Source organism: Podarcis bocagei (assembly GCF_964188305.1).
Source record: "Podarcis bocagei genome assembly, chromosome: 5".
NCBI lineage: Eukaryota > Metazoa > Chordata > Lepidosauria > Squamata > Lacertidae > Podarcis > Podarcis bocagei.
The window spans coordinates 24,667,854-24,694,601 of record NC_138129.1 but is presented as its reverse complement, the minus strand read 5'-3'; the positions used below and the strand labels follow the sequence as shown (position 1 = coordinate 24,694,601).

General features: G+C 46.3%; 1 protein-coding gene across 1 annotated transcript in view; it reads right to left on the bottom strand.

Annotated features, from left to right (window-relative positions):
- The window catches only part of DBNDD2 (dysbindin domain containing 2), a 29,492-nt gene extending 4,271 nt beyond the window's left edge, over positions 1–25,221 (bottom strand). The window contains exons 1-3 of the mRNA XM_081196770.1: positions 24,944–25,221; positions 6,048–6,203; positions 5,776–5,922 (exon numbers count right to left, since the gene is read on the bottom strand). Of these exons, the coding sequence (XP_081052896.1) occupies positions 5,776–5,922; positions 6,048–6,203; positions 24,944–24,986 (346 nt within the window). The 5' untranslated portion in view covers positions 24,987–25,221. The remainder of the gene's footprint in view (positions 1–5,775; positions 5,923–6,047; positions 6,204–24,943) is intronic.
- Positions 25,222–26,748: the final 1,527 nt, after the last annotated feature.

Genomic DNA, 26,748 nt, shown 5'->3' with positions numbered 1-26,748 from the left:
TCCTCCGTGAATCCCTGGCCGTGTCATTGTACAAGCCACGTGCCTCGCATTCCTTCTCCATGTTTGGCAACGGGAGCTTTTGTGCATGGCTTGTGAATAACGTGGCTTGGAGACATCATCAGTGAGGCCGTTTAACTGGAATGCAGGAGGCTGTGCCGGTAAAGTACTTGAATCCCACTCTGGCTGAATCACTGCATAATAGCCGGGTCTTGTCGCCTTCTCTTTGACCTCCTGCACAGGGCAAAGAGCCTCCCAGCCTGAGAGTGAACAGAGTGGGGATGCAGAGAGCTGTATTTTTAAAAATGCAATCAACATAAATTCAAATACTTTGGGAGACGGGTCAGTGATGTTGTCCATTTAGGGACAACTGGCCCATGCTTGCAGAATAATAAAAACTGATTAAATGGTGTGCCGGGCTTTGGTTGGTAGGTTGGTTTGGCAATTCGTTTCCCAAATTCTTTTAATTAGTTCGTTTAGTGGGAACAAGCAGCCTTCTGGGGGTGGTACTGCTTTTCCAGAAAAGGCATTAACCTTCACAAAGTGGGGTGCGTGGCCAGTCTTTCTTTGTCCTGTCCCCACCCCTGAACATTTATTGAAAAGTTATGGTGCTGCATTCATATTGCACTATGCAGTAAGATTAGCTGAGGTCACAGGGTGATGGGATAGATCAGGGGTAGGAAACATCTAGCCTGTGGGCCATTTAAGCCTACCAGACCTCCACATTTGACCCGTGGCATAGTTTGTCCCAAACCGTATCACCTAACATCATAGAACGTCAGGCGTGGGGCAGGCAAACCTCCTGGAAACCCATTGCACAAACGGAAGTTCTTCCGCAGGGTTCTCTCTCCCTTGGACGGCGCTCATTAGCTCAGGGGTCAGCAACCTTTTTCAGCTATGGGCCGGTCCACCGTCCCTCAGACCATGTGGTGGGCTGGACTATATTTTTTTGGGGGGGGGGTGAACATAGAAAAATTCCTATACCCCACAAATAACACAGAGATGCATTTTAAATAAAAGCACACATTCTACTCATGTAAAAACACGCTGATTCATGGGCCGGATTGAGAAGGCGATTGGGTTGCATCCTGCCCATGGGCCTTAGGTTGCCTACCCCTGCATTAGCTGAATCCCAGCCTATGGTAAATTCTACTCAGTATATCCATTGGGTGGAATTTAAAGTTGTGCTCCTCCAGCCATGCTGCATGCACAAGTATTGCAGCTTGGCAGATGGAACGATCCCCTCTCCTTCCTCCTTGCATCGATCCCCTTTTTGAGGAGTGGCTAAACTGGAGCGTTTCAACTACAACTACATGCCCCATCATCCCTGACTAATGGCCATACTGATGGGGCTGGTGGGAGTTGTAGTCCAACAACCTCTGGAAGGTGATTAATTAGACACCCTTGCTCTGTTTGAGAGACTGCCTGGTTCAAGTTTGATTTAAACTTTAAGAACGAAGAGTACAAGGGCTTGTCCATACTTCCACTTCCCCTGTGCCTGGAGAGCATGGGTCCAAGCAGTTCCCCACTTTCCCTATGCTTTCTAGCCATTGGTCTTAACTGTTTTGCCTTGGTCTTGCCACTCTCCTCCGGAAAACCAGCTCTTTTGCGCTAAATCAGAGCAAATGGCAATTGACATTTGTTCTGATTCAGCAATAAAGGTCCTCCATGCCTCCGGGGGCAAGTCGAGGTATGGAAAAGCCCTGAGTCTCACCCACCAGCTGTTAATACATGGGCAGGAGACTGAGCAGACGCAGAGTTCCCCTAGGCGCAGTGTTCTCCACTATAGTAAGATGGACTGTATGTTTATTCAGATTATATTACTCATTTCTAAATTTGCAACCAAACATATACAGTAAGTTATTTCATGCAAATTTTATGCAAGACTGTGCCCTCGTGTGTTTTTTGGTGGCATGTTTCTTTTGTTGCATGGTGAGACATAAATCGCCATCCTATTTCACAGATTTCTTCCGGGACTTTTTCTTTCAGCCTTTCTACTAGTAGACTAGGGGTTGTCAACCTGGTCCCTACCACCCACTAGTGGGCATTTCAGGATTCTAGGTGGGCGGTAGGGGGTTGTAAGGCACAAGCTGAATCCTCCTTCAATCGAGCACTGGTGGGCGGTAAGGAAATTTTACTATCAAGAAAGATGCATTAGTGGGCAGTAGGTATAAAAAGGTTGACTACCCCTGTAGTGGACAGAGGTTAGTCTCAGTTTCATTCCCCTCTGCTCCTTTAACCAGAGAGCATTTCACCTGTACAGCTCCTCTTCAGTCTTAGGAATCTTTGCATCCAAGTCCCCATCGCTCAGGCTCAGAAAAGCATACAGCCAAAACACTGTAAATGGCAAAGCAAGCTACTTGTTTAGCCCCCAATCCATGGGAACCCCTGTGACATTTGAATAAAATGTCAGATCTATCCATCAGCCAGCATTAGATCTGTCACATTTGGTGCTTGCTCCCTCATCTATTCTTGTTTGGAAAGATTCAAATGAGCATGTAGGGCCCAGAGAAGGGGGGGAAATGTACTTTTCACTGACTTGGGATTTGAAGGGTTTGAAAACAGAAGAATAGTTAGTAATAGGGAGCAGGGACAGGTCCAGGTGGGGTGGAATCAGCAGGTAGGCTGAAAGGCTAAATTTGTTTCTGTGTGCTAGCAGCAGAGTTTGCGTTGATATTGTGATGGCTTTTTAACTAACACACCAACACACTGATTAATTTCAAGCATCTGGATTTCTCTGCTACGGAGAAAAAGCCAATCAATTTTTTGGCACACAACCCATAAAGGTTTGGGTCTTCTCCACTGACTGTTTGATAATCTGTTTTGGCAGTGGCAATGGTTTCACCTCCTAAATTATAAATCCCACTAAGAGGCAGCACAATTTCACTTTGAAGAGCACATGCTCAGAAATGGAATGTGTTGGTTTGAGCTGGTCCTGCACCACCATCGTTTAAACACATAATAAAAGAGAGTTTCCATTGTTTACTGTCACATTTAATGTGCACATTGCACAGAAAAAGAAGCTAAACCGATACAAGCATGACATACCAAACGGGTACCGGTAAGTAGAAAGTGCATAAATTTCATTTTTATTTTTCACTGGTGTATGTGTGGGTGCAGATCAGGGCAACAGAGTACTGCTGGTACCTGAATGAGTTCCATAAATCCTAAAAGCATGGCATTTGTGTGTGTGATCCCCATCACACCTAACCATATTCCAAAATCAGACAGAGTTTAGCTAGTTTTGAATCTCTAGCCCTCGTGCTTATGAAGAACAATAAGAATTTGGCATGATCTGCCAAAGGCGTACAAGTTAAAGGTGGCACTAGGCAGTACTTCTAGTAAGCAGTAGACCAGGCTTCTGCTTAGCTCAATGTCTCTCCTCTATTTCTCTTGCTTTCCTCCAAACTATTGCTTCTCCTTCCCAAGCAGCAAGCTGGCAGACTGACCCAATGGCAGAGCTACTTGTAAGTACCTGCAGTTGGTCAACTGAGAATCCCACTCTCCCTGTCCCAGGATGGTAGGTTGGGGTGCTTATTCTCAAGTAATTCCTGTATCACCCTTTGCACACAAAAATGCAAACAGTAGGCTGCAGAGGGATAGTCTGCTCCACCTTGCCTTGGTAAGAAATGCAGGTGGAGCAACTTGCACAGGTGCAACCTTAGCATGTGCCTGTTAATGATGCTGTTGTAGGAAGTAACCTTGGCCCCACTTGACCCGAGAAGATCCTGAGTCAAGTCAAGTCCATTTTTATTGTATGTAGCCAAAGGCCTTTACAATGGATGACAGAAAATAAAAGGAAAACTTTCCTCTAAAATCATACAACATAGCCTGTAGCAGTGTGTAACATAAAAAGAAATTTACAACATTAAATTTTAATATTGGAGTGCATTCACATAGCTGGAATGGAGCTTCTTGGCTGTCAGTGCAAATTTGGCTACCTGGTATGTAATATATAGATGTTTATCTGCTAGCAGTTCAACTATCACTTCCTGTGCGGATCGACCTGGAAGCCAATTAAAAATTGGTGATATAAAATTTCCTCTGGGCGTTGTACACAGGGGGCAAATCAGCAGGTCGTGTGTGATGTCCTCTACCTGATTGCATCTATATATACATTTGCGATCAATATGGGGGATTCCCTGATATCTCCCCTCTCAATATGCTGAGGGCATCTGTTGGAATCTTAGTTCTACAAAAGCCCTGCGTAGTTGTGGGAAGGTCAGAGTCTCAAGGTAATGGGGCCTTGAATGATTGGTCTTAATTTGGGTGTAACAAGCAGAGTAATGGGCGGCAATGATGGGTGCTCTTTCTTGGTTGGCATCCTGATCAAAAATCCAATTTCTAAGGTCACGTGGGCTAAGTAGTTCTCCATTTGAAGATTATAAACCCTAAGCTTATCTTGGCACTTTTGAGCCAGCCCCCTGTCCTTAGTTGCTCTAACCAGCAGAGCTTAGTAAGGGTATGATCCTCGAAGGCGTTTAGCCTGTGCCAGTATCTCAGATAGGCTAGATCAATTCTCTGTACTAGTCATGGTCCAAGGGCTCACTAGGCTCATTACTAATCTCAGCTCTTCAGACCTCCTTTAGTAGCTCTGCAATTTAGTTGGTCTGCAATTACCTACCAGAAATCAGAAGAACACCCTAAGTAGCCTTACAAACACAGTGACACACACACACAAATCCTATCCTAATAATAATAATAATAATAATAATAATAATAATAATAATAATAATAATAATAATAATAATAATTTATTTCTACCCTGCCCATCTGGCTGGTTTTCCCCAGCCACTCTATATGTTCTTTCCTCATTGTAGCTTCCTCCATTGATGTCAGCGATGAACAGTGATTGGTCCAATTCACACTCCAAATCCCTTGGGTGGGCATTCCAGCCATTCCCCTTTAAGAAGGAGTTATATTTCTAAAATTTACTGCATGCAATGCCTTGAAAGAAAATGTGATGAAAATGATGTACAGATGGTATATTGCACCAGTGAAATTAGCTAAAATGTATAAAATAAGTAACAAATGTTGGAAATGTAAGGAAAAAGAAGGTACATTCTATCATCTGTGGTGGGAATGTAAAAAGGTGAAAGCTTTCTGAAAAATGATTTATAATGAGATGAAAAAGATGTTGAAATATACATTTATAAAAAAACCAGAAGCATTCTTACTTGGGATTGTAGGCATGGATATTAACTGTTTTTATATACGACAACGACAGCAAGAGTATTATTGGTACAGAAATGGAAGCAGGAAGAATTGCCGACAAAAGAGGAATGGCAGATGAAATCAATGGTCTATGCAGAATTGGATAAGATGACAGGAAGAATTCGAAACCAGTAGGACCAGAAATTCTTGAAGGACTGGAGTAAATATGCGAGTTATTTGAAAAACAATTGTAATCAGCTGACTACGCTTGTAGGATTACAAGAAGTTTTGTAAGGAGAACTATATGAAATATTACAGAAAAAAATTAGGAGAATGGATTCTAAAGTATGGTTTATTAAAAGTAATAGTTAAGAGAAGGAAATGCAAGACTAAGAGATGAAGGTCGAAAATCACTAGACGTGGTTGATGGAAGTCCTAGGCTTATAGCCAAAATGTGGTATAAGATGAGAGATGTTATGTTATGTTTTATTTGGAAAATATATGTAAAACCAATAAAAATATATATTTTTTTTAAAAAAGAAGGAGTTATATTTCAACAGGCCACAGAAAGTGTTGAATGTGGCTAGAAGTTGATGTGGGTCAGTTAATGGGAACTGAACATACCTGGCAAAAGAGCAGCTACGTTGTTATTGTCCTCGGTCCCGCAGCTAAGAAACACATCCACAGTGTCTTGGTCAGAAAGGTCCATCATGTCCATCTGTTCCAGCATGTCCACATTCACCTCCATGGAGGAAATGCTGCCTAAGGGAGCTAGCAAAGAGACAGAAGCCATCAGATGTCATGGCCATCACCTGTTAATTTTTTACATGCGAGTGGGGCAACTGTGTTCCATAGTCTAACACACCGCCTATGACGCCCTTCCCAACGGTACTTACGTCTCCTGTGCTCTATCTGCAGATGGGATACTGGGAAGAAGAAATCTACGTCATGTTGGAAAACCTCCTCAAAGAATCTCTGCCTCTCCCGTAGCTTGAGCTGCTGTTGCTGCATCTGCTCTGCATCCAGCCCTCGCTGCCCATTGTCCATGTCGGCTACAAAGGAACCAGAGAGAGGAAAAGAAATCAGAAGCAGCTTCCTCTCAATGCTTATCTGAAGGGAAACACTTCCCAGAGCCAAATGCAGGTTAAGTGGGCAGCAGAATTTTAATGAGAGTTTAAACTGCTTTGAGAGAAGGTTCAGTCTGCACGCGTTTCTTTGCCACAATGTCACTGCTCTTCAAGAAGTATTTTATTATTATTACCGATGATTTGAACTTATGAAGAAGAAGAAGAGAAGAGATTGGATTTGATATCCCGCCTTTCACTCCCCTTCAGGAGTCTCAAAGCGGCTAACATTCTCCTTTCCCTTCCTCCCCCACAACAAACACTCTGTGAGGTGAGTGGGGCTGAGAGACTTCAAAGAAGTGTGACTGGCCCAAGGCCACCCAGCAGCTGCATGTGGAGGAGCGGAGACGCGAACCCGGTTTCCCAGATTACATGACTACCGCTCTTAACCACTACACCACACTGGCTCTCAGTGAGTGACTTATTAATCACTTGCTATGCAAAAAAAAAATGTCTCCGGGGGTCTTACACATTTTTTTTAAAGTGTGAACTGCCATGAGACCTGCTGGTTAGGAGGTATACAAAATAAACAAGCAAGCAAGCATAAAATGAAGACATTATAATAAAAAGATGTAGCAGTTCATAAAAAGATCCACTGACAGTCCCCAATAAACCTCAGCAAACATTTCATCAGCAACAACTCATCAAGCACAACTAACAACCAACATCATGGGTTTTAATCTGACACCAAGAAGTTGTTGGTGAGAGCCCCAGACAGACCTCACTGGGGAGAGCATTCCACAAATGGGGGGGCCACAACTGAAAAGGCCATTTCCCTTGCCATCACCCCAGACTTCTTCAGAAGAGGGACTCAGGGCAGGACCTCAGAGGAAGATCTAAGGGTCTGGGTAGGTTTCTTAAACAAAACCTGCAAAACGTGTTTACCAAAGGTGAAAATAGAATGACCATGCAGTTCACAGGCAGCATTCTGTTTTTCAAACTACCTCTAACTCTGGGGGTAGGAGGGGCCTCCTGCTTCTGTCTAACCAAACCAGCTACACTACTTGCTGCAAAGCTATAGCAGGGTAGTTGGGAGAAAGGTGATTGGAAACAGAGAGGCATTGGGCTCTTATCTACCCTTGTCAGCCACCTTTCTTTCCAAGTTGACAAACAATTTGTATCCCTTTCCTGGGTGTGTGTTTTCACATTTCTCCCACCTATGAAGAATTGTCAGAGGCCATGCATACTGTAACCTCTCTAGACAACAGCCTTTTGCATTTCAGGCTTTTTGTAGGTTTCCTAGGCTGGGGGTATCAAACCTGGTGTCCTCCTGACGTTGTGTGTGGAAACTCCCATCAGCCTCAGCCAGCATGGTCAGGGATCAAGGTTAATAATAATAATAATAATAATAATAATAATAATAATAATAATATATTTATACCCCGCTCATCTGGGTGGCTTCCAACAAAGATTAAAAATACATTAAAATGTCACACATTAAAAACTTCCCTAAACAGGGCTGCCTTCAGATGTCTTCTAATTGTCAGGTTTATCTCTTTGACATCTGATGGGAGGGCGTTCCACAGGGTAGTCACCACTACCGAGAAGGCTCTCTGCCTGGTTCCCTGTAGCTTTGCTTCTCACAGTGAGGGAACCGCCAGAAGGCCCTCGGCGCTGGACCTCAGTGTCCGGGCAGAACGATGGGGGTGGAGACGCTCCTTCAGGTATACTGGGCCGAGGCTGTTTAGGGCTTTAAAGGACAGCACCAACACTTTGAATTGTGCTTGGAAATGTACTGGGAGCCAATGTAGGTCTTTCAGGAGCAGTGTTATATGATGGGAGTTTCTGAGCACAACATCAGGAGGACCCCTGGTTGGCTGCCCCTGTTCTAGAATGATAATCTCTGCTCTGAACAAGCCTGACTGTAAGCAGCATGGAGAGCAGTCATTAGGCTTAAGTATATTCTAAACCATTGGTTCTGGATTCTTTCTTTCTTCCTTCCATGGATCATTGGGAAATTGCTGGGGACCTTGACAGGCCACATAATAAGGCAGTTGTTCTACCAGTCAAACCACATAAAGAGCTCATATTTTAACCACACTTTCCCCCCACTTAAGCACAGGCATCATTGTCAAAACCAATATAGTACTGTGAAAAATATGAGCCCTAGACCCAGTCACTGAGAAGGGTTTCTTTAACTAGCAAATTGTTTTGGGGGAAAATTAGGAGATTGTACCAAGTCTCTGTTATGAAAATCACATGCCTTGTTAAGTGAGCCAGCCTTGGCAAAAGAAGAGTCCTCGATTTCCACAATTGGAAAAGAATAAATAAAGAGCAGGGCCAAGTACAGATATTCTAAAGTGTTCCTTTCTGTGGACCACTTGGATGGAGCTATGGACCACCAAAGGACCACAGTCCACATTTTGAGAATCTATGCTCGAAACCAGTCTTCCCCACCCAGGTGCCCAGATACTTTTTACCACAACTCCCATCAGCCCCAGCCAGAATGGTCAGTGGTCAGGGATAATGAGAGCTGTAGTCCAAAATGATATGGAGGGACTCAGGTTGGGGGAAGGTTGATTCAGACCCAGCCATCCTGTGACTCAGTAGACTGAAGGAAGCTTGGGCACACAGAGATTCACCCTCCTCTGCTATCTACGCCATCTTCACAGTTCATTATCTGGTAGCCCTGTTCCATATGTAACCAATTTTTGAAATTATCAAGGGGAGAGGTTTAAATCTTTCCCTCACAGTACTAGGTGGGAGCAACACCTCCAGTTTCCACTGCCTTGACCCATGATGAAAGCAGAAAACAGTGGTAGACATTTTAATATTTGCAAATTTAGCATCTGCATTTGTTCAGACAGTATTTTTAGATATGTTCTAAAAAGCAAACCAGGTTCTGCCTGGTTTATGAAATTGCTAGATCAAAGCAAAGAGTCAGCTCCCTTGTAATCTAAGTGGACTTACACAAGGGCAGAGCTGGGTTCCAAAGTGTTTCACTTTGATCTAGTACTGGGCAACTAAATTGCCAATAATATGAGTTAGGGACCTGGCCAGAATATTTTTTAAAATTAGCATTAGGATTAGGGAAGAACGAGTCTGTCAGTTCTGGTTTCTCATTTTTCCAATCTTAAATTCAATTCGCCTCATTTCTGCATCAGTTCACAAAAAATAAAAACTCTATCAAATACAGGGCTTTTTTGGTATGTGTTTTCTTGCCTGGAGAACAGCACTGTGAAATTTGGAGAATTTTGAAGGATAGCTTTATTTCTGTTCACAATTGGTTCAAGAAGTGTGAATTAAGTAGGTTTCCAAATGAATTTCCCCTCCATCCCTATAATTTTAAAGGGAAGGAAGGTGGTGAGCTCTTGGGTACCCACTTGAAGTAGAAAAGTTGCCAAGTCTGCTTATTGCTTCTTTTGTTTCATGCTCACACTTTTCTTCAGTCCATCAGCATACTTCCCCAAACCCATAAAAAGATTTCCTCTTGAACACAGATAACTCAGTTCCTGCTCAGTTTTTTTTCTTAACAACAAAAAAATTGAGTCTTTTAATTCTTTCCATGATGAAAACCACAGAAGAGTGGGAAATACCAGTCAAGAAGCTCAACAATCAATCACAGCCTGTTATGAACAGGACAAGGGTTGGGCCAATCTCCCATTTTGGGGAGAAATCCAGAGGTCAATGATCAAAGCAACAGAGGAGGAACAACAAAACTGAGTAGCCACCAGACTTTGCCTTTGAGATTTTCCGCAGCAAATCTCTGATACCTCCAAGCTTCTTGACTCAATAGCCATCGAGGCAGGGACCAGTCTGTCTGGTATAAGGAAAATGTGATTACTGAGTTGGGCAGTGCCATAACCAAGGAAACCAAACAAACAGTGAACATTTTAATTGTCTGTGTCTCAGGCTCAGCAGCCTTGTCTGTTGCTTCAGGGGAAATTTCAGCCAAACAGCAGCAACTGTTGAACTTTGTGTTGGCTGTGGAAAAAAAGAAGTAGGAGGAACCAGACAAGGCTGTGTCTCTCTACTGGGACTAAGGTATTCAGTGCCAAGTTTCAAGAGAAAACTCAGGAGATGCTGCAGCAGCTACCAGGAAAGGGGGATACAGCTGCTGGGCTAAGCAAGGCTCATGCAGCCTTCTTAACACAGGCCCATCAGCTAACAAGCATGGCAGTCATGGACTGCTTAAATTCAGATGAGCAGTGGAAGGAACCAGCTGGGGAACCCCCAAAGAAGAGTCAAAGCCATGGGAGTGGTGGTGGGATGAAGATGAGTGGTCATAGGGAGAAGAGGGAGCAGACTGGCAGGAGGTGGTGTTGGAAGCTGAAGAGGTAACGGGGTTTAGTAAGCAGGAAGAGGCTGTGGCAGAGAGCAGTCCAGACTCAGGGGCAGGAGAGGAGGCTGGAGAGGAGAGGAGCCATGAGGCAGGTTGCTGAAGAATCCAGGGGGTCTCCCCCTCCTGCTGCAACTAGCTCCCCTACCCTCTGGTCACCTAGAACACAGTGAGAAATGAAAAGGGAAAAGGAAAGATTGGTTGCACTCAGATGCAGTCTATGACTGCTTGGGGGGGGGGACCCCTGGACTTGGGCAACTGTGGGAAGGCAGGGACCTTCAGTCCTTGCAACTGCCTCATTGGGACAAAACCTACAAGCAAATGTTTATGGGATCCCTAGGCCTGTGTTGTTTTGGTTCCTTTGAATAAAGAGTTGACTTCATAGACACAGTGGGGTTATGTATTGCTGATCTGCACCTGACTCTGGCTGCTGACAGTGGCTTTCCTAAGTCACCAGTCAACACTGGAATGTGTGCTGAAGCACAGGAAGCAGAGACCACAGCTCAGTAGCAAAGCATCTGCTGAGCATGCAAAACATCCCAGTTCCAACCCCCAGCTTCTCTTGGTAGGGCTGGGAGTGTGCTTGGTCTGAAACCATGAAGAGCCACGGCCTGCCAGTGTGGACAATACTGAGCTAGAAGCACAAATCAATAGATGTCCGCTTCCTTATTTTCCTAACTAGCTGATCCGGAAGGGTAAACATGTCGTTTTATTCCAAATATTACATGACGCAAGAATGGGGGAACTCGGGAGGAAGGGAAGATATATACCCCCATGGAAACTATTCTGCCAGCCACCACCATCGCCACCCCTGGCAGTTTACACAGTGACTAACAGTAGTAAGGATGCAGAAGTATGTATTGTGCAGTGAGTCCAGCATACTCCCGATGAAGAAGTAGTCATGGATGGAACTTACGCATGTGAAAGGGCTATAGTTCAGTGGTAGAGCACCTGCTTTTCAGGGACAAGGTCCCAAGTTCAATCCCTGCCATCTTCAGCTAAAGCAGGAATGGCCAAACTCGGCCCTCCAGCTGTTTTGGGACTACAATTCCCATCATCCCTGACCACTGGTCCTGTTAGCTAGGGATGATGGGAGTTGTAGTCCCAAAACAGCTGGGGGGGCATGTTTGGCCATGCCTGAGCTAAAGGGAGCAGATGATTGGAAAGCCCTTTGGCCAAGACCCTGGAAAATCTTCTGCCAATGAGAATAGACAATACTGTGCTTCATTTTCAAGGACTGGCAGGACACTGACAAGTGTGCACTGGGGGAAGGGTAGCAGGAGCCTGACTCAGGAGAGGGGGTGGGTGGTTTGTGGGGACCTGTACCAGCCAGGGGACAAGAGGCAGAGGCAGGGGGAGCTTCAGAGCTGGAGGGTGGAGCACAGCAGGAAGAGGCAGGAAAGGCAAGTGAAGGGCTGGGTGCTTCCCCACCCTTTCCTGCAACACTCTTCCAGAAGCAGGAGAGAATTGAAGTGGAAAGAGCAGAGGCAGCTCACACGCAGGCATAGTCTCCGGCTGCATGCACAGGCCGTCGGGGGAAGATGCATAAGCATGGCCTCCTGTTGCTGCAACTGCTCTGTATAGTGCAGACCTGGGAATAGCTGCCCAGATGCTAGGCTGGTTCGCATGGGTATTCAGAGAAGTAGAAATGACTGTGTCAGCTTTGACAATAAAGAGTAAACTAGCTCCTGTGTGCATTTCTTTGGCTGGGGAGCACCCTTGACATTAATGGGATAAAATTCCAGTCTGACCTGGAATAAAGAAGTTTTGGATGTTCTTATATCCAAGTAAGCATGCCTAGGAGGTGCTTCTACATGCCTCTTCCACCATGGTGGGCCATTTCCTTTTATTCCAGCAAAGCCCCAGCTGTATCACAACTGGAATCCTTTACTAACAGGCCAGACCAGTCAGCTGCTTAGCTGAGTTTTCCCACAGAAAACAGCCAGCAATTAAAACAAGAGCAAATGAGTGATGAAAAGGGCTTGCGGGGAGAGACTGCTCTAATAACAGGCCCTCCCAAGGCTAAAGGCTGGAGGCAAAGTTGTTGGATTTCACACAAAGCCATCAACTCGGTCAGGACACCTGTTGTGTGTTCTCTAATGCAAAGCTACAAAACTTCATTCCAACAGAGCGGGGGGGACGGGGGGACGACGACATTCATTTCCCACAAGAAGTTCCCAGATCGAACCAACCTAGTAAGAGACAAATACTGGACTTCTGCTCTACAAAAATCAAAACTTCCAAGCCATGGTAACCCAAATTCGGCACCAAGACAGGCTGAATATTGCAACATATATGAGCTAGATTGGCCAATGGTCTGGCTCGGTATAAGGCAGCTTCCTAATCTCCATTTGCCTTGTCCTCTCCCCTTTGGAAGGCAGTGCAGATTAGAACCAGCAGGAGAACAAGTAATGGTCAGTAGCAACAGTAATGGCTCCACTGAAAGCATCTTGCCCAAGGCCTCTCTAAGCCCTCCTATGCAGGCTATGTGTCTGTGTCCTTCTGGGTGTCCAGGCACCTTTGTGTATGTATGATGAGCCCTGCTGGATCACGACAAAGGTCCATTTAGTCCAGCATCCTTTTCTCCCAGTGACCAACCATTGCCTGTAGACAGCCAATAAGCAGGAGCATTCTCCCTACCTGCAATTCTCAGCAACTGGTATTCAGAAGCATCCTCTCTCTGGCCATGGAGTGCAGCATAGCCACCGTGGTTGGTAGCCACTGACAGCCCTATCCTCCATGAATGTGTCTAATCCTCTTTCAAAGACATCCAAGTTGGTGGCCATCACTATGTGGTCACGTTGCTTTAAGTAGCACCATTTGCATCCGCGGTCTTACTCCAGACAAAGAACCATATTCAGTTGGCTTGAATTCTGGCTGAGAATATTAGCAAAAACAACCACACCGTTCTCAGAACTCTGATACAGCCAACATTCAAGTTTTCTGCTTCAACAGGGCAACAGAAAACATAAGACAACTCTGCTAAGCAGGCCAATGGCCCATTTAGCTCAGTATCCTGATCTCACAGTGGCCAGCCAGATGCCTATGGGAAGTGCGCAAGATGGACATGAGAACAAGATCACTCTGCCCACATGTCATTCCCAGCAATTCCCTCCGATAGTGGAGGCAAAACCTATTCATTGTAGCTAGTAGTCACTAATAGCCTTGCCTGCCATGAATTTGTCAAATCCTCTTTTAAAGCCATTGGTGTCCATCACTGCCTTCTATGGAAGTGAGTTCCATAGAATAACTTTGAATAAGTATTTCCTTTTTATCTGTCCTGAATCTTCCAACATTCAATTTCTAGTGTTATGAGAGAGGAAGAAAAACTTTTCTCTATCCACCGTAGTACAGTAAACCCACAAATTACACAGGGGTTAACAGTCCAGGGATCGCATCTAAAGAGAAAATTGTGTATTGTCAAAGCCCACTGGGTTCAATGGCAGGTGAGATTGCCAAAGTCATTTTTCCTGGAACCCCCACTCCCTTTCCATCCCTTTTAATTTTTTGATATATTTTGGTAATGCACACACAATTTAATGCACATAAGTTGTGGGCTTACTGCAACTGAAATTAAATCTCCGTTCTTATTTCACAATTGTGCAATCCTGTATCAGCTCACATTGCATTCGGGCCCATTGCTCCGTGTCTGCTCCTCCTCTTCCTTGTTCCTAGCGCGCGCACACACACACACACACACACACACACACACACACACCAAGGAAATGCGCCAGGAAGCCAGACCACAGAAAGGGTCAGGCGTCCAGACAAAGAGAGACGGGACTGATGGGTACTGTGTCAGTACATGCCAGAGCTCGCACAGAATGTCTTATGTTAGCATCGGAGAGACGTGTCAGGATTGATTCCCCGGGGTAAATTAACAAACCTGCTGATAAATTCCCTGATGAGATTTCATTAGCCATCTGGGCAGCCGGCCACTAACACTGAAATGCCATTATGTAACTCGCACAGATAGCCAGCGGGCGAGATGAGCAGCTGGTGATGGGTCCTGACCGCCCCATGACTACAGGGAGGGTCAGAGACAGTGTCTTGTTCACCACTTCCCTTCCTCCTTTTATCTGGCGATGTTTACTATTCTGTCCATTTATGGATGGGAGGAAAGAGGTCTGTATGCACACTTTTCCTTCTTATTTGCTAAGGCTGCGTACACACTGCACATTTAAAGTATACCCCACCAAAGAATACCGGGAACCGTCATTGGCTAAAGAGGCTGGGAAATATAGCTCAGCGACAGGGAAACTACAGTTCCCGGGATTCTTGCTGGGCAGGGGGGAATGTGCTTTAAATAGATGGTGTGCAAGCAGGCTAAGACAGGAGCAGAAAAGAAGAGAACGTACCATTCTCCCTTTTCCCCTGTGACTGATGGTCTCACCATCTCACACCCGCTGCTGAGATTGCCTCACTGGGATGGCATGTTCGCCAAGACTGTTAGGCATCCACACACAATGCTGCCCCTGTGTGCTACAAGCTGTCTTTAAGGAGGGGAGGGGAAAGAGAAATACCTGCCCCTGCTGCTGGGGTCTCTTTCCCATGGCAACCAGCCAATGGGGGCCTGAGCGCATTCACAGCTGGGAGAATGCAGCCCCACTCCCCCCGCCATCCCTGTCCCCGAAAACGCCGACCTCCCAACCCGGCTGCCACCGAGACCATCAAATGGGCAACAGGGGCTCCCCACTGCCTGCTTAATCCTTCCGGCTCTCATGGTTCATTCATTACACAACGAAGACGGGGCCTGAATGCAAGTGCAGGGACCGAAGGGAAGGAAAAAAGAGACCTGAGGTTTTCCCTCCTAATTCCTCTATTCAGTGTACACGCAGGGAAGATTTTTGGCAAACGGGAAGAAGTTGGAAGCAGGTGGGTTGGCTGCGCCATCAGTTCTCAAGGGAACAAGAGGAGAAAGCCACCTTGGATGCCTGAGTCATAGGAAGATGGGCTATAAAATGGCAACTCTTTTAATAAATCAAAGGAAGGAACCCTCCTGCCATGTCTTCCTCCTCGGTGCCACACAGATCATATTATAATTTACAAGATTGCATTTTTAGTGCGCTCTTTCTCTCGGGCAGGAGTTGGGAAACTTTTTCAGAGCAAGGGCCACATTCCCTCCTGGGCAAGCTTTTGAGGGCCACCTGCCAGTGGTGGATGGAGCCAGAGATGAGAATGAGTGGAGCAACCAAAGGAAATTTTACATTTTGTGCAGTAGGCTAGTTTCCACATCTACTCAAGTGCTCCCTTATTCTTCATCTGGGCAAGCAATAAGTTTTATCAGACTTCGGGGACACATTCCAGCCTGGCAAAAATGCTTGGGGTACAAAGCAGCGCCAGTCAAAGGTGTGGCCTGAGGAGAGTTCCAAAGAGCCACAAAGAGGTCTAGAAGGCCGCATTTCAGCCCCGGACTGGAGCTTCCTCACTCCTGATTTTGGGATCTCGGGATGGTGTACATGGTATTCATTGCGTTTTCATCTTCACAGCAGCTTTGTGGGGTGAAGTCGGGATGGTGCCTAGCTCAGGGTCACCTGTGAGCTCCATGGATGTTGGGGATTTACTGGTCCAGTTCTTCCTGATCCTAATTCAACACAGTAACCACTTAAGAAGAGGCTGGAAGGCCTTCTATCGGGGGTTGGACCAGCCCAAGACAGTTTGCTCCCTGAGGCAAAGAGCAAGTTGGTGTCCCCTCCCATTCCGTAGAGAGAAGCTTGAGTGGATTGGCAGACAGAACTTACTTCAAAACTGGTAACAAGACAGTGCTGTCCATAGTATCTTGGGCAGTGGATTAGCTTGGAAGGCCCAAGGCAGGCAATGAAACCTCGCCACATATCCACACACATACAGCTTACACTACCGGAGGCAGCCTCCTCGCTCTGCCTAATGGTAGGGCCGGTCCCACAATAAAGGATGAAGTTAGCAGATTTCCTGCATCAGCAGGTGGTTGAAATAATATTATATCTGAGGTTGGTTCTAACTCTTACAATTCACTGCGCTGCACTGGTCTCCCTTCTGTGCCTCCTCCCAACTCCAGTGCTTGGGAACTGACCTCTATGGCAGTTATGGGGCATATGACCACAAATATCCATTTCAGTAATCCTAGTGGGGCGCTGACCCACATACTTGCCCACCTCCCAAGTCAGCACTGGATTTAGGGTGGTTTCCCAGCACAGGGCACCAAGCCAAGGGGGTGCAAAATTGAGAAGATCCATTTTGGGGCGCCAAATTTTGGCCTTGCACGGAGCATCATATTACAAAAGATTACCAAAGTCCACTCCTGCTGATGCCCTGAATGTTTGCCTGCCTATTACTACTGAGATGTCCGAAATGGTTTCCTCTTAGCCCTACATGGTGTGCTTCCCATTTTGAAATACCCTGGTATATGGAATCCCTGGCTATTTTGAGTTACGTAATAACTGTGGCCCGCAAGACAGCATTTCAGCCTGGGAACTCCACTGGAAGGAGAGCTAGAGCTGAACTTGAGGACTCAAGTCCCACTTTAGACATGGATTTGCTTGGGCATGCTGTGCAAGTTGCTTATCTCCTGGCTTCCCACCTGTAAAGTGGAAATAAGAGTGACCTACCAGGAATCACATGAGATAAGATAAGAGATTGCAAAGGAAGCTGGTGTACCAAAGGGGGTTAAGAACATGAATTAGGAGTCGCTCTGGTTCAAATCTCAGTCAAGCCATGAGCTGCTATAGGCTGTCAGAATAACTCGGATAATGTAAGGCACTTTAAATACCTCAAAAGAGACACAGCAATTCTATGTGGTCTTAGAAAGTGCTCTGCGCTTTTAAAAGTGCTACATGCAGATAAGAGTACAGCAAGCCCAGTTCTGAGCACCACAATTTAAGAAGGATATAGACAATCTGGAACGTGTGCAGATGATCAAAGGTCTGAAAACCAAGCCTTATGAGGTATGTTTAGCCTGGAAAAGAGGAGACTGAGAGGAGATATCATAGGCACCTTGCAATATCTAAAGGGCTGTCACATGGAAGATGGAGCAAGCTTCTTTTCTTCTGCTCTGGCTTCAAGTTACAAGAAAAGAGATTCTGACTAAACCTCAGGAAGAACATTCTGACAGTAAAAACTATTCGACTGTGGAACGGTCTCCCTCAGTAGGCTATGGGCTCTCCTTCATTGGAGATTTTTAAGCAGAGGTTGGATGGTCATTTGTCTTGGATGCTTTAGCTGAGATTCCTGCATTGCTGGGGGTCTGACTAGGTGAGCCTTGAGGTACCTTCCAACTCATTGGTCTTACTGCCCTGTTGGATCAGATGAAATGTTCAGATCTAGTCCAGAATCCTGTTACCTACAGAGGGCAACCAGACATCAACTGAAAGCCTACAGGCAGCAGGCATGAAATCAACAGCCCTCCCACACTGTTTTCCCCAATACCTGGTATTTAGTGGCCGACTCCTTCTGAAGAAGGAGGCACTAGATGGTTAACGGTAAAGGGACCCTGACCATTAGGTCCAGTCATGGCCGACTCTGGGGTTGCGGCACTCATCTCACTTTATTGGCCGAGGGAGCCAGCGTACAGCTTCTAGGTCATGTGGCCAGCATGACTAAGCCGCTTCTGGTGAACCAGAGCAGCGCACGGAAACACCGTTTACCTTCCCGCCGGAGCGGTACCTATTTATCTACTTGCACTTTAACGTGCTTTTAAACTGCTGGGTTGGCAGGAGCAGGGACCAAGCAAGGGGAGCTCACCCCATCATGGGGAATCGAACCGCCAACCTTCTGATCGGCAAGTCCTAGGCTCTGTGGTTTAACCCACAGCGCCACCCGCATCCCACTATATGAGAAACCTTCTCTATGTCGTCTCAGAAAGGAATGGATGTAGGAGATGCTGCCAGACAGTGGATAGAATCTACATGGAAGTATTGGGAACAGAGGATGGGGTGGACCCAAGAGTTCTGGAGAATGCAGGCAATGCCCTATTCTGGCCAAGAGAGCTGGCAGGATTGTCTGGTTGCATTTCTGCTGGGAGTGGTGGCATTTGTCATTATCCCTTGTCCTGCTGGATCCTGAATACAAAACGCCCTCTATGCATCAGGCAATGCAAATGAAAGAATGGGATGGAGGGGGAGGATTGTTAATGTAGGCATAAATCCAACAGAAGATGGGGGGGGGGGAGGCTTTTCTTCATTTCCAGGCTCTTTAATGTCCACGAAAAGCTCCCAACTGCTTAAAAGGGTAAATAACTCAGAATAGAGCTGGGGCCTAAGGAACAGCCACAACCACATTTGCAAGATTGGAAGAACAGCGGTGTAACTCTTTGGGTCCAACAAAGGCCACAGATTCTGGGGTTGGGATGGGAAATGCAAACCACATTTGGATTTCTAACCCATGGTTCATGGGCTGCCCACCCGGCCACAATGTAAAACAAAATGCTTGCATGTGTGAGAAAGAGACTGTTTTCCCAGACTCCATTATGGTTGCCATCGCAACCCTTTGCCCTTCTTTTTTTTATGATGCTCATAAAAGTTCACAGTCAACACACATGGTGCAGAATTTTGCTTCCTCAAGTTTCTAGATCTCATGGTTCAAGCATGGAAGACAAATGGAAAATGTTCAGATAGGAAGGTTCAAAAACCAAAAGGAACTAGTGTAGGGGACCTTTTCCCTTCATGCAGTGTTAAATCTGAACCAGGGTTCAAACCCCGGACTCTGATTCAAAAACAGCACTCATAGCTGCCATACAATTTGCTGGAATGTTTTCTATACAGCACCTGCCCACAGCGTCTGAGCATGTACAAAATGCCTACCAGCCAGCCTTTGCACATCTAGGATTGAAAAGGGTAAATATTTGCAGATTAAAGGCAACAGCTTCTAAATTATGTTTGAGCCCTACCCCTCTCATTTTGCAAATAAGGACTACCTGGACAACTTTTCTTCCTACTTCCTTCTTCCTCCAGGCCCCTGGAGAGCTGTATGCTCACATATGATCTGGTTTTAACACATTTACAACACACCTTTGAAAAATATTCCCTCCTCCAGACAGCGGACACGCATTCCAAAGATGTCAATTTACCAAGCAGGATTTTGAAAATGCAAATAGCATTAGCTGAGAGCTGGTAATTATAGGGATGGCAGAAGGCATGGTAGAAATGTAACCCTTCTATCCCTTGCAGCAGTTCTGATAAAAAAAATTATCATCTGCAGCTGAGATTTTCTTTGCAGGGAGGAAGCCACTGGCACCAATGTAAATTAACAGCATCAGAAATATCAGAAATATCCTTGCCAGGTTGCACCTCATGAGACTGCAGTAGTGGATCTAGTAACCATACATTGCTGCATTTCAGGTATTTAAAGGACCTTGCATAAATTAATCTTTACAACAACTATGCAAGTAGATTAGCACTGTTATTCTCATATCGCAGATGGAAAGTGAAGTTCAGCAATGGTGACTTGCATAAAGAACCCACCTTCTGAGCTCATGGCTGAAGTGAAATCTGGGTTTTCCAGCTTACATGCTTAGTGCTTCCACAACACTAATGCTCAGAGTTTAAGATCTCTGTCTTCTCTAAAACATTTTTTTATTGTCCTATATGGAAAGATTTTTGGCAGAACTGTACGGAATAATCTTATGTTTACAGTGTAAAATATCCTTTTGAATTACTGTATATATCCAGCACGTGGAACCTTACAAAGGGACAATATGAGTGGACTCTCACCACAGCAAAAAGACTCATATTGATGAATTGGAAAAATAAAAATGCAGCTCCTTTCTACGTTTGTATTGAAGACTTAAACACACTCACAACATATGAACAACTTGCATATTATCGCAGACTTGCCATGGGCAAATTCAATGATATTTGGAATCCATTCTTACTAATACTGTAGAAGGTTAAGATCTGGTGAATTACAATAAAAACTTTGTAAAGTATACAGTTTTGGTTTTCTCTCCCCCCTCTCCCTTTGCTTTGCCTTCTACACAGGTGCTGTTTCTCTTCTTCTTTTACTCTCTTTTACTTACCATGTTTAGTGCATGGTACCTAGACAGCATCTTAAAAAGCAGAGACATCACCTTGCCAACAAAGGTCCGTATAGTTAAAGCTACGGTTTTCCCAGTAGCGATGTATGGAAGTGAGAGCTGGACCATAAAGAAGGCTGATTGCCGAAGAATTGATGCTTTTGAATTATGGTGCTGGAGGAGACTCTTGAGAGTCCCATGGACTGCAAGAAGATCAAACCTATCCATTCTGAAGGAAATCAGCCCTGAGTGCTCACTGGAAGGACAGATCGTGAAGCTGAGGCTCTAATACTTTGGCCATCTCACGAGAAGAGAAGACTCCCTGGAAAAGACCCTGATGTTAGGAAAGATGGAGGGCACAAGGAGAAGGGGACGACAGAGGATGAGATGGTTGAATACTGTTCTCGAAGCTACCAGCATGAGTTTGACCAGACTGCGGGAGGCAGTGGAATACAGGAGTGCCTGGCGTGCTCTGGTCCATGGGGTCACGAAGAGTCGGACACGACTAAACGACTAAACAACAACAACCATGTTTTCTAACTTTCAATAAAGAAGTCTTTAAAAATAAATAAATCTCTGTCTTCCAGGAACATGAAAGGGATATTCTGTGTAGTTCTGCCAAACAACTGGTTTCAGCAGCAGCTGGACCAAGAAGTGCATGTAATATATAAATTGTGCACATTTATTTTGCATGATTTATTCTTCTTTTGCTGGTCAAAAGACAATTGCAAAGAGCTGTACCAGCATCTTGCTCACATCCACTTCAGGCTTTTGAGAACCCCCAAGGCATTGCACAAGCACTTTCAAGTTTATATTTGAAACCTAAGGAGATAGAAGCTTGTTTTAAAAATAAAAAGGAAACTGGGCTGCTTTGAATTTGGTAAATTCTGCATTCCATACCAGATTTGACACTCATAACTTATGATTACAGAACACACACAGCCATACACACACAGAGAATATTCCACAAAAATATACTACAATATATTCCAGAAACTATGTAGTTCAGAGATCATGTGTCATCTAGAGGAGCATCCTATATTGCTCCAGCCAGGTTTATTTAACCTGCTCAACTGCAGTAGTTATGCCTTGCCCTCGTTGCACATAACCACTTGTGCTTGGGATTAAACGTCAAGGTTTTTCTCACCAAAGGGTGTGGCTTCCATCCAAGTTTAAGTTCAGGCACCATTCTTTCCCTAAAGACAGTATTTGGGCTACTGGTTTAATCCACATTAAGGCTGTTCCTGTGGCCTGTGTAAGACCTTTCAAGAGAACCACAAGATTCAGGAAATCTCTCCCACAGGGGAACTCATTTGAAACCTTCTTTTGCTCAGTAGCCAAGCCCCAAAGTATCCTTTACAAACTGTTCAGGGAAGGTAAACAGCAATTATGTTGAACTTAGGTGCAAATGATGGTGGTGATGATGACTTCATTCAGTCTGGATAAGGAATTACGCAGAAGCTGTCACAGTTTGTTGTCCTTGGTGCTTGGAGAGCCTCTTGTCCTCCCGTCATCCCCTCTAATGCTCTCATGGTTTTATCCTACTCGTCGTTCTATATAAAGCAACTCCTGGCCCTGTAAATAGCAGGGTCTTATGATGTATTCTCTGCTGGAGAGGGATCTGTGGGGATATTTTTAGCTTTGAGACTCGAGGGATTTGGGGATTGGTTGGTCTAGCTTTTTATTATGAATTTGTGACAGAGAGAAAAGTCATGGGTTGCCACCTCCTCACCCCCATTCTCTTCCTCTCAGCCCTCTGTCTATCTGTGCCAAAAGCCGCTGCCTCGATTGCCTTCCCTCCCTCCTCCCTCCTACAATTCTTCCCACAGTGGTTTGGATTATTTTATGCTTTTGCTGCAGTATCATATCCCAGAGGAAGGCTGGGTGGAGCGTTTGTACAAGAGTCTTTGATGGATTCTGGCTGGGCCTCTGGTTTCAAGCCAACTCATCTTCAAATACTCTTATCTTTATGCTGTTCCCAAGTTCCCCTTCTCCTCATCCCCATGAAGCAGAAGACTGTTTAGGAAGTCCGCAACCTCTCTTGCTCAGCTACGTTTCTCCAGGAACGACATAAGCAGTAGATCCCTCAGTGTCAGTGTTACGCCTCTTTGTAGCCTATCCTTCAAGGAATAGGCCTTCAGCCTGGACCGGAAGAGATGCCCAATAACCCATCTCAGAAAAACATCAGCCCTGCTGACAACCGATGGCTGTGCATATACACAAGCGCACACATACACCAAAGAATAATTCCAGCAGCACCGTCACTCAGTGCGATGTTAAATACGTCATTGCATTTAATCTGCAGTCTCTTCTCCTATTTTTAAAAAAATCTGATGGGGCAGCAGAATGTACTCTATGTGCAGGGATACACGGGGAGGCGGCAGAGTGCTGAGCTTGCCTGTGCATGAAATGACGTGAAGATGGGCACTGCGTGGCAAAGGAAGCTGGCAGCGCGCAACGCGAGGTGTGTGGGGGAGTCATGCGACTGTGTCAGAACTGGCGAGTGGGCTGCGGGGATGGTGGGTGACGTATTTCACAAGGGAAAGTGTCAAGCGGGGCAATTGAGGAAGGATGGCATCTCTTTGCGGGGGTGGCAAACATCTTGCTATTGTAGTAAGCAATGGAATCGGTACCCTGGCAACAGCTGCTGGAGCAGCTTTCCCCAATGTAGTGCCCTCTGGATGCTTTGGATAGCACGTCCCATCACCTCCAGCCTGGGCCACCTAGGGCTGATGGGAGTTGTAGTCCGAGACACATAGAGAAAGCACCATGTTGGGGGTGGCTGTGGCACGTCCTTTACAGCTTAACATGCATGGAGGATAACAGTCATTGTGTCATGATGGATATAGGCTGGAAATCAGAGGGAACATGAATACAGAATGCCAGTGCTGACAAGCAACAGTGCAATGCCACTGTTGTGCTCACGGCCTGCCTGTGGATTTCCCATTGGAAAATCCCACTGTGGGCAGCAGAAATTGGACTAGGTATGCCCCTGCTCAGATCTAGCGGAGCTCTCATGTTCACTAAAGAAAAATGCTGATGGGCATGTGGGGCCCAGGGGGATTATGACCTCTAGAGGAATGCTCAGTCATATTACAGCAGGGTGCATGCCCTAAGCCCTTACCTTTGGCCTCCTTAGGTGCTGTTTTTAAGAGGGCTATTGGGGGTGCGTGATTTGGTTATAATGCAAGCATTCACTTGGAAGCAACCCCCACCACCACCACCACAGGAACCCTGCAAATCAGCATGCTTAGGAGCATATAGTTTGGGCTTCCTAAACCCTCCCCCCCCCCAAGGATGAGTAAGAGTATTTAAAACAAAACCAAATGAAGTGAAGAGCACAAATAAGAAGACCCTGCTGGAGCAGATCAAGAACCCATCTAGTTCCACGTCCCGTTTCCCATGGTGGTAACAGTAAGCCCTAGTGGCGAGTGGGGTCTACAGTTTGTGGCTTGCAGACCCAAACATAAACCTATGCTCCCCCTGCCTATCCGAGCTACAGTTTCTCCCTTCCTGGAACAAAACCTGTTCATCTAGTGGGAACATGAGAGAGAGAGAGAGAATGATTGCCAAGAAATGACCAAACACATCCATTTTATCCATAAATACAGCTCAAGCACACACCGAGGCTCCTTTAAGGCTTGCAGGGGAGGCTCTGCCAAGGTGTATTTTCAGAATGCTAACGAGGAAGGGACAGAAGGCCAAGGTTGACAAGTGGTCTGCTCATAAGGTGAAAGCCACAAGATTGTGTATGCCTGTGTGAAATGAGAGAGACAACAACCGCAGGCATGCTTGTCAGCTCAACTTGTGAAAGGAATGCCGCATGATATACAATACTAATGGGTGACTACAATTACAAGACAATGGCTAGGATGGCTCCCAGCTGTTGATCATTACAAAGAGGTGTCAATCCTCTGAGCGGTGCCCAGAGCAGCCCTGCAGAATTGACATCTATCTCCAAGCTGATGAGCCGGCGTTTCCAACAGCAAAGCCGTGGGGGGTATAGGTTTGTCCAGCGAGCTACTCTTCTCGGGGTTCAAACCCCCTTGTTTTGCTTTCAGTGTACCTGGAGAGAAGCGCTTCTAACTGGCCGCTGAGCCATGGGCTGCTGCTGTTCAACCCTGCATGTCTATAGCCTGGAACAATTCGCAGAGACGGGTAGAATGATGCCCGACGCCTCCCTCGCTGCGCCTGACAAGCGCCTGTGCCTTGCCTCTCAGCTCAGACAACGGCAGCGCGGAAAAGCTTCAGCCCATTTCACAGAAACGCCTGATAAAAGTTTGGGATGGGAAGGCAAGAACGGCGTTGCTTCGCCTTCCCTCCCACCCCCACCCCGTCCCACCTCTCTCCCCATGCACCCACCAGCTCCTGCCCCTCTCCCTCAGCAAATCCCAGACTTACAGGGCAGCCTCCTGCCGTGGCTGTGAGCTTCAGGTCCTGACATCGCCTTCAGAGAGGATGACAGCCCAAGCAGTGAATCAGCCTCTGTCCCGGGAATCCCCCTGAACCGCCCCTCGCAGCAGGTCAGAGGCGAGGTCCTTCCGCAGCTCCCAGCAGTCTTCTCATCTTCCCAAGGAGTGGTCCAACTCAGGGGCTGCTCTGGCCGCCAGAGGAACTCACGCTGCCTGCCTGCCTGTCTCCCTTCCAGCTCTGGCTTGGGAAGGGCTGGCTGGGACTTCAGGCAGAGCGTACCAAGTGGTTTATCAGCGAGGGGGGGGGGGAGGCGCAGCTCTCAAAGGGGCTTTCCCCCACCTCCCTACGCTGCCTGTACCATTGGCAAGATCAGAAGCGAGAGGGAAGAGGCAGGGAGGAGGAGGTGGGTGTTTTGGTTTCACTGCTGGCGGTTGAGTCTGCCGCAGAAATCCCCTAAGTAAGAACATCAGAGCACCCACTCCCTGCGACTTGAAAAGACTCGGCTCCGCGGCAGCAGAAAGGCAGCAGCGAAAGGGAAACCACGATTCACGCAAACGAGGCGAGCTGGAGGCAGGAGCCGATGGGGGAGAAGCAGCAGCCATTAGAGAATTGGGATCTTAGTGGAGGTGTATATTTACTGTCAGTGCCTGACGACAATGCCCACCCCGGCAAACCGAAGTTGTGGTTCTGCCAGCGTGATGTTCTTTGCAAGGGCGGTCGCTCAGGGGTAGAGTATTTGCTTTGCATGCAGAAGGCTTCAGGTTCCATCTCCTGCATCTAAAGGAGGAACTAAGAAAGATCCACGACTGGAATCCTGGAGAGCTGCTGCCAGCCAGTGTAGACAGTACTAAGCTAGATGGCCCAGCGGTCTGACTCAGTGCAATGCAGCTTCCAGTGTGAGCCTTCACCCTGCGCCCATGAGTGAACAGCATTGCTTCACACTATTCCTAGGTATACCACAGTTTATGGACAGGGAACCTGTGGCCCTCAGGATTTTGCTGGGCTACAACTCCCAATATCCCTGATAGTTGGCCATACTGGCTGGGGCTGATGAGAAAACGACATGTTCCCCATCTCTGCCACAATACCTTGCTATGCCCCTTGTTCAAACTACATTTTAAGACACACACACACAAACCTTTTGCTTAACAGGACAGCTTTGCCTCTGAAAGTCAGCCTAAATTTGCACCTGTACATATAAATTGGGATGTGCACGTTATGCAAATTTGCATCACGGGGCTGTTTTGCACAGTCTTTCAATGACCTAGCAGCACACACGAGTTATGATTTAGGCTGTCTCACATTTATTGGGTGACCGCGGGGGAGAGGGGAGGTATTCACTTTCTACCTTCACACCCCATTGCAGAGGGAATCCGAGCATGTAGGGCAGGCGCCACATTGTAAGTGGAAAATCAAGGTCTGTCCGCTTGCCTGAGGATGATATCGGTAAAGAATGCTGAGTGCTTAAAACGCATGGGGCATGTGATGATAGATACGTGATGGTTCTAAGCAGCTAATAGCCTTGGGAGTCCATTTTTACCTAATCGCCTATTTTGTGTCTTGCCTACCTGCTCTAGAAATCCTGTTCCTGAGCTACATTTGTTACAAACCACCTCAGTCGTATTATTGACTGGTTTGAAGAAGTTCTTCCCACCATGCCTAATTTACAGGATTCTGTGCTTATGGCCACCAGCTTTGATCACTTTCAAAGCAGATCAGACACATTAATGGACTGTAAGCCTTTCAATTGGTATTAGTGTTTATTATATGGGCTCCCTTTTTTCAGAGCATTA